The 8,685-nt window shown below is 37.7% G+C and overlaps 1 protein-coding gene across 1 annotated transcript in view; it reads right to left on the bottom strand.

The window, feature by feature from the left end:
• Positions 1-8,685, bottom strand: part of ROBO1 (roundabout guidance receptor 1) — a 689,994-nt gene that overhangs the window by 79,560 nt on the left and 601,749 nt on the right. Inside the window, exons 6-7 of the mRNA XM_009274513.1 lie at positions 5,191-5,334; positions 3,793-3,915 (exon numbers count right to left, since the gene is read on the bottom strand). Of these exons, the coding sequence (XP_009272788.1) occupies positions 3,793-3,915; positions 5,191-5,334 (267 nt within the window). The remainder of the gene's footprint in view (positions 1-3,792; positions 3,916-5,190; positions 5,335-8,685) is intronic.

Genomic DNA, 8,685 nt, shown 5'->3' with positions numbered 1-8,685 from the left:
TAAGCACTGCTTAGCAACAACTGAAACATGGGTGTGTTATCAACATCATTTTCATGCTAAATCCAACACACAGCACTGTACCAGCTTCTGGGAAGAAAATTAACTCTATCCCTGCCGAAACCAGGACACCATGAAAACATGAAAAGCATCTTGCATATATATTAAATACACACACGATAAATATATCCAACTTGCTTAGTGCTAGAGCAAGAGAGAAATCCACTGGTTCCAGAGATGCACTTTTGGCCATTGTTTCCCTTTTCTGGAGCACATCAGCTACTTGGTAAAATATAATGTATTGGTAAAATATAAGGTATTGTACTCTGGGCTGCTTCCTGGCAGTTTGTATTGACTGAGGTATTTATTCAATAATTAATCATCTCCTGAATGAAATGCTCCCACATGTATTTAGCAACGTCTCTGGATGCCTTACATATGCACTACACATTGCTGCAAAATGAAAACAGTGGACTGAGACACTCTAATTTTAGGAAAATGCAAACAACAGCAAGATTACATTTTCTTAACTATTTAATTTTCCAAGGAGAAAATAAGATAACTTGACAAACAGTTTCAAGGATGGAAATGCTTTTAAGCTGCAATAGTAAAAGACTAAGTGGAGGGTTCAAACTTCTATGTCAATACAGAACTACAAATTTGATTTATGAATATGACTGAAATCGCAATAAAAATACAGCATCTGTACTTCATGTAGGAAACACTTATAATCCCCAAAGTTAGGAGTCTGTATAAAGGAAAATAGTGATTCCAATAATCAGAATCTGTGATGCTGGTGCCATGAGCAGGAAGAACATTAAAATGGAATCGATATTCCCTCCCCTCTTTTGTGTTTTCTACAGTTAGCATCCTATTATATATAGTTGAACTATCTGAGTTGACAGTTCCTAGTCCACGGACACAGATTGGGCCCATTCGCCTAGCTCAGAAGCAGCGCTGTGCAGTTTTCCTGAGACAGGGAGCACTGCAGGGCATGCACTATGCACTCCAACATCTGCTAGATCAAGTAGGGTCAGAGCTGACCTGGAGGTAATAATACCGCCAGATCCAGGGCAGCTCTCTGCTGAGACACCAGGTTAGCTATTCGCTGCGTTTCACCAACACATCCCCGACACCGAGGTATCTCAATTAGCCCCAGTGTTGCACGCTCCACCTTTTAATACCCTAGATAACCCTGTATAGTGCAGAACATACACAGGTCAATCACAGTGCTTGAGTCCTGAAAAATGATGAGTATAGAAGAGGGTATGTCCTCTTCTTAGCGTGCTACCAACCCTAAGGCCCGAGCAGTGTCCCGAAAAGCACTGCTTACAGCCCTTTCTGCTGTGTGCCATGTTTCATTCAGTGCAGCAGTTCCACTGTACAGACACTTGACAGACGATGACTGCCGCTTTCCTAACACAGACATGCATCTTGTGGGGCTACCATTAACAACTCTCATATTCTTTCTTGGAGTATACTCTGGCATGAAAACACCCCAGCCTATCGCTGAGATACTGAGGGGGAAAAAACCCAAAACAAACCCCCACAAAAACCCACAAAACCCAGACAAACCCAAAACCAAGCAAAACCCCCTCTTTGTCCTTTGCTGAATACAACAAGCCTACACAGTGGCAGGCGTAACCTCTGAGGCCATGATTTGTAACACAGCCCCCTGTTTACAAAGATGTAACAGAAATAACTCTATTTGGCATAGCAGAACACGCAGTTATTAATCCCTACAATCAACACATCACGTGACAATTAACAAAAGCGCAGAAGAGACTTGTTATTTCCATTCCTTAAACTACCCGGAAAAAATACTACTCGTATAGAAAGAAAATTCTCCTCAAAGAGCTATGTGTCCATGAACAGTCAGATCAATGTCATCTTAGCACTGAAACAAGAAGACCAAAGCTACCTCTCTAGATGGAGCATAGTCAAAAAGCTAACCCTTTAGGAAAAAAAAAACCCTGTTTTAAACAGGAGGGAAGAGGAGGGGAGAGGAGGGAAAAAGAGGAGAAGGAGGAAAAAGAAGGAAAAATGTGAAAAATATCTGAATGGAAAGTGCATGTTTACTAGAGGAGTCTTTTTTTTTTCCTTCCCATAAAACTAGGTCTCCTGGATACTCTAATAAATGGATATTGATCATAATTTACTACATTACCAACTACAAATTGGCCTTACACATTACAGTTTCTCACATCAATCCCTTCTACGAAGACATTAGTACAGACAAATGGCTCAGGAGGTAATCCATTCACACTGGGAAACAAATTATCCCATAACAATATCCACAGAGCAAAGCTGTTACAATGTAAATATCTACTGTGTAATGCAAGTACTTAAAAAAATAAGAATCTTGCTGAACCAAGACTTAGGTTATGATCATGTTCCTTAAAAGTATAATTTAATTATCAAAATTCAAGAGATCTCACTCTAGATCTCTAACATCTACATACTTAGGTCATTTTATACCTAAGTAGCACCGTTAACCTGAATGGAATTACAAGAATGTGTTTGCTTATTATTTTGAATAGGCCTACGAAGGTTTAGGGCTACCAATGGCTTATTTCCAGAAATGTAACTGCTCAACCAGTCATAAAGCAAATTTTCTTAATACTAACATTTCACAAGATTAACAGTTGATATAAAGACGTGACCTTCAGAACAGATAGCCATTTAAAAAATAATTCAGTCTTTTTCTTTTGAATAAACTGTACTTACTGCTCATGTGTTAATCTTTTATTCTAAAACACTGAGCGTAAGAGCTGGTTATCTTGCAAACATAAGGTATCACTTTTGACGTATAAACATCATGGTGACTAACAGAACATCTCAAAATTCTTGGTTTTATGAGAGCTTCAACAAAAGAATTCCTACTTTCCTAACAGCTACAGATGTTAGGGACACCAAATGTTTCTGGTGGAAAAAGGAGAGCAGGTTAAGGACAAGACCTTTCCTGTTACAGTAAATGTGTCAAAATAGAGGCCTGTTACCAAATAAAATACTTTTAAGCCTGTACTTCCCCAGAACTCCATAATGACTAATTCCTACTGAACAGAGAAAAGGACAGAATGACCATCAGTGCTTAGAAAAAAGCATCAGGATGACATCATTGCCTGTCTGCTAGCCAGGAAAGGAAGAGAGGGATTATCTGAATAGTGAACATCTGGATTGTGTATATAAAGGCAATGAAGGATTTTTATACATATTAGTTCACTGAGTTCCACTGAATTTTTATCTTACAAAGAAACAGTAGTGCTACGATACGCTTTTATGATGAAAAAGCAACAGGAATTCCAGTGGTCTGGGTTAGTGTATTAAAAGATACACAAACAGATTTATCATTCAGTGCTTCTTTACTATATTTAATTGAAAAAATTTGGCAGATACTTGAGCTGATAACTCTTTCTTTTCAAGTTAAAACAATGTAATTCAGTAACACGGGTTTTCTTTTTTCTGTTAGGGTTTCAGATACAAAGATTGTAAGTGACATGATTCCGATCACACTGAAGTTCAAAACATATTCAGTTTCCCATCCCAGTACTGTAAAGACTGCTTACAAAAAAATCTTACATCTGAAGTGCTTCAATTTCTTAAGAATACAACTCAAACCAATTTTTTTTTTCCTTTTTTTTTATTTACAACACAGCATAGAGCTCCTCCATAAGTAGCAACTCTGCTAGTTGTATACAGACTCAATTAGTCTGTGTATAGCAACTCTATAAAGTTGCCGTGCAAACAAATCAACTTTATTCTAGGTTAGAGTACTATGTAAAGAAACATTCTTACCTTGAACTGTTAGAGTTGCTGATGCTTCAGCTTTTCCAACCATATTTTCTGCAACACAAGTATACGAGCCCATGTCTCCTGCCATAACTTTCCGGATTTTCAAGGTATGATCATCACGGATTTCTTAACTTTAAATATACATAGTCATAAACAATTAATAGGAATAATAGAACTTTGTACAGTTTCTGTAAATGGTAAAAATATGGTGGGTTTGCTGTCAAATATTTTTATTCCTACATTTCCCTTAGAAATAAAAATATGTATAAATCTTTATAAATTGATAATGTAAAAATAAAGTTTTAAAAGCAAAATATATCTAAATTTTTAAAAAACTTATTCTGATTTCATTTGCAATGTGAGTCAGTTTTACTGACGTCAATAGAATTTCACTGGCGTAATACAATCATAAAGCTCTAATGCAGAACGTTTTAATTGTTAGAACACTTTTAACAAGTAAATGTAGTAATAGTTATTACTGTCCCTATAATTTTTCCATCTGAATGAAGGATTTTTTTTTTTTAATACGGTTGAAAAAAAAAATATTGTTCTCAAGAAGATCAGAATTGCTTGAAAGTCAAGATAAATCACAATTCATTCAATAATTTTTTTAAAGAACAATGTGGCCTTTCACCATTTCCTCTCCTTTCATCACCTTTTTTCTCTTTTTGTATAATGCAGTCAATGTGTTTCTCTTTATGGGAAGTTGATTTTTCTCTTAAAAATGCTATAGTTTTGATTAAAGCAATAGACTAGATTAACAGGAAGCTGGATTTGGATGACCGGAGCCAACTGTTACAGGGTTTCTTCTTTCAATCCCCTCCCCTAATAGGTTTTTAACTGATGATTGGGAATTCAAAGTAAATACATAAATAATCTATCTATCACAGAATGTATTTCTTTTTAATAAAGTATTTTATTTTTTGGCCTGAATTAGAGCAATGACAGAAAAAAAAAAGTTACTTGGAAACTTGTAACAAAAACATGTATAACCAAGGCAGCTTTCTACATTACCAGTCTACACTTCATATCAATTGCAATTCCAATATATACTTCTCGGTGTTATAATCTAATTTATTATTTGTAATACATTCTCCAAAACTTTTAGTAATTACAAATGACTCTTCAGGTGAAGAAATAATCTGTATCAGATATTACTGACTGAACTTAGTTATTTTTTGTTGCATTTGTCATGTGTTGTCACAACAAAAGCTTGAGAAGAAGCCATTCTTAAGTTCAATATAAATCATAACTTCAAAGAGAGCTCAATGGTAATTAGAAATGTCTTATTAGATCAGCCAGGCCTTCTCCATTCAAGAAAAAAGTAATGCTAGCTGTCAAATGTTGAATGGCTACATCATATACCAAGCTAGATGTCATAAAAAAGGTAACTCTGTGTACTGCACCTTGCTTTTGGTAATTCCCCATCATCTTTCCTCCATCTTACTGTAGGGACCGGGTCACCTCTTGCCTCACACTTAAACTCCGCACTATCATCCACAGTTACAGCCAAATTACTTGGTCTCTTCACAAAAGATGGTCTCTCTAAAAGGAAAGAAAAGGAAAAAAGGGATTAGTCCAGCAGTACTGTGCCTGAATTGCGATTTTCCCTGAACTGTGGCTGTTAGAGCAAGGGGAGCAGGGTGACGAATCTGATGGAGGTGCCTCTGCCGCCGCTCCTCTCGCTCCCAGCTTCAGGCAGAAGATCCGTGGCCCTGCAGGTGGCCAGCACTGTGAACCTCAGCACAGGAGGCAGACGCTCTCAACAGTGGCTCAGGATCCAAGCACAGACTTCCCTACTTCTTATGTATTATCATCACAGCTAATATAGCTAAAGGAAAACAACCTACACAGAAAATCTAAATACACATCAATCCTCAGGTAGAAGCAGGCCTGCTGCAAGGACCCAGACAAATGACCACTCATCTGCTGCACTACTTCAAGAAGGCAGAAGGCACAAACCAAACACTGTCTCACTGGAGGTTTTGACTCAATGGTGCCTCTAAATTCGAAGGCTAAGTAAGGTCCAGCACAGTATCTCTATGAGGTTGCTTGCAGGTGTCAGCAGCAGCTGGTGTTCGATGCAATCATTTCCAATGCTACATTAGAAAGACAACATTTTCTTTCACTGGCACACATAAAATAAAACAAGCCAAAAAACCCCACAATGTCCTCTCTATAATTTTTGTTCACAAAAATTGCTGTTATCCCTGACTTACATTGTAGGACATGGATGACCCAAGTCCTGGCTGACCAGAGTCAGATTAATTGCTGCATACTTTTTCTCAGGCTTTCTGAAACAAAATGGGGTCTCAGTACAGGCTGTGCTATTCTGGCAACCCAGCTACTAGCTGGAAATTTCAGGAAAGGGATCGACACACTTTTCTACCTGTAACAGGGTTCAAAGCTTTATGGTGCTGGGCTATTCATAGTTTCGTAGTTCCACACCAGGCTGGAGTGCAGTGAAGTTTGCACACGTACACGGAAGAAAAGTGTTTTTAACAATTTCTGGCATACTCCAGGAAGGATTGCCCATCTGGAAAGGCAGCACCAGATGACAACAGGATGTCCATAAAAGAACGGGGAAGGTTCCACAGGAGAGCGCTTGGCAGGTTCCTTTGCCTAAGGCAGATGACCTTTTTGCCTATAAACCTGTGAAAGCTCTGAGGGAGTTGAGAAGGCAGTTGCATGTTTTGACTTGTATGTATTAAAGATACAAATATCATCTCCATGGAACTGGAAGAGTCTGAAGCCATTGGCACAATCAGGAAGCGTGAATACCCAAAAATATGCCACAAGTTTCTCATAGGAGTACAAAAGCACCAGACAGAAGGATAAAGAGACAATCCCATGTTCTTAGCGTCTCACATTTGTGTTTGAAAAAGGTGGTTCTGAATATTACTTTGACTTTGCAGACAAAGATATGGAGATTCAGTACTATAAAACCTTAGTGAATGGTTCAGAAAGGACTGAAGTGGAAATGTGAACTGAACAAAACCCTATAAAGAGCTTCCTTTATTCTCGAGGATGTCCAGACCAACTGGACACGTATTGTAGAAAACTTACCTTTGCTTGCAATGCCAGGCAAATAATACTAGATGAGATAGCAAGTTGATCTTTAAGCTGTCAGTTCTAGCCTGGGTTCATACACAAGTGAGAAATAAAACAGAGACCTACAGACATGAATCTAGCTGCGAATTAAAAAAATACAAATATAGACATTCCTCCCCACCCTGGCCTCTTTCTTGTAGATGCAGTAAAAACACAATCTGAATGCAAGAAAAGAAAATTCCGGATTACACTTCAGAGTAAGAATAGTTTGGGGAAGAATATTCAACTCAATTATGCAAGAGAAAAAGGACTGATCTGGTAAGGCCAGGACTGCTGCACAACAGCAAAACCCACAAGAGGCACATTGTTCTCTAGATCAGTTTCCTAAAGGAAGAGTAATAGTCTGAGGACTTTTGTCTGCCCATTCGTAACACTCTTATTCAAACGCAGAAACTGATAGGGGAAATCAGCACTGAATTAAGTATCTATCTTTGTCACATGATTATTTGGTAAATACAAGGAAAGCTTAGCAAGGATCACTGAAACTTTCTAATATTACAGTTTCTGGCATGCAATCTTCCCTCTGATCTAAAGCAGAGACCTAAAAGCAAAAGTTTAACTTCTAAATAACCAAAACCCATAAACAGAAGATTTATGTTGAAAGATTTTAGTATATGAAGTCAGCATGTTTCTTGTACTTTTTCACGCGTATCTAAGGCCTAAGTTGAAAGACTAAGGTGTATTAAAGATTTCTAGACACGGACTGGTAAGACATTCAAAGCTTTACTGTCCTGTTTGAAAAGAAACCCTCACTAGTTTTCCCAGGCTGAAAACCAGAAGTACGTTTGAAGGGAACATGAGATGAAGAAAAAGGCAAAGGCAGACCTCTCTCTCAATGCATCCCTCTTACAGGTGTTCAGCAAGAGTAATATTTTCCAGCCTGGGTTACATAACAGTCCATACCATGATTCCCTGGTTAGTAGTAGACTAGTGATGAGCAATTAACTGGTACCAATTAACTGGTACAGTTAACTAGGAGCCCAGTGTCAGGACTTTACTTATGTAACTACAACTTTCTTTCAATTCTACATTTTGCTTGGAAGTTCTAAAAGTCTATTTGACAACAAACTTCTTCCCAAAGTGCTTCAAAGGTGTCTATAAATTAAAAAACCCAAACAGCATAGTGGATCATAGGAAGTCTTCCTTAGGTGCTTCAAAGGTGTCTATAAATTAAAAAACCCAAACAAACAGCATAGTGGATCATAGGAAGCCTTCCTTAGCTTCTAAAAAGTTACACACTATCTTGCTGGATAGTCAGTTTCAACAACTTTAAGATGGCATAAATCTCGTTTTATTACGGAAAACCTTGCTTCAAATAAAACCCTGAACAGGACTTCAAGTTGCTGGAGTCCTAGCTCTAAAAAGTAGTGAAGACAGATAAAAGTGCCAAAGACTGACAAGACAGATCTTAAAGCTGAATTTAAAAAAAAAAAAAAAAGGCACAAGAGCCAGGATTACTGCAGCAGCACTGTGATGAAAACCAGTGTGTTACGAACCACGGCTTGGATATTCTCATTCTGTGATGATAAAATATCTAATCCTTCTGCAGAAGCAATTAAGCTATCTCAAGCCTCCCCTACTCTAATGTAACATGGGACACATTTTGAATGAAAACTACCAAAGCTGCATCTACAGTGATCATGAGGCAATTCTCCCATGCTGAAGGTATTCTGAGATTGCATTTGGAGTTACAAAAATTTGTAATTTTTCTGCAATAGCAACAAAAAATGCAATTTTCAGCTAAGCTCAGTTATCTTAAATGAAAACATATTTTTTGATGCTCAG

This window comes from Aptenodytes forsteri, unplaced genomic scaffold, assembly GCF_000699145.1.
Source record: "Aptenodytes forsteri isolate BGI_AS27 unplaced genomic scaffold, ASM69914v1 Scaffold207, whole genome shotgun sequence".
Taxonomy (NCBI): domain Eukaryota; kingdom Metazoa; phylum Chordata; class Aves; order Sphenisciformes; family Spheniscidae; genus Aptenodytes; species Aptenodytes forsteri.
Note: the sequence above shows the minus strand (reverse complement) of the source record. Positions and strands in the feature narration are given on the sequence as shown.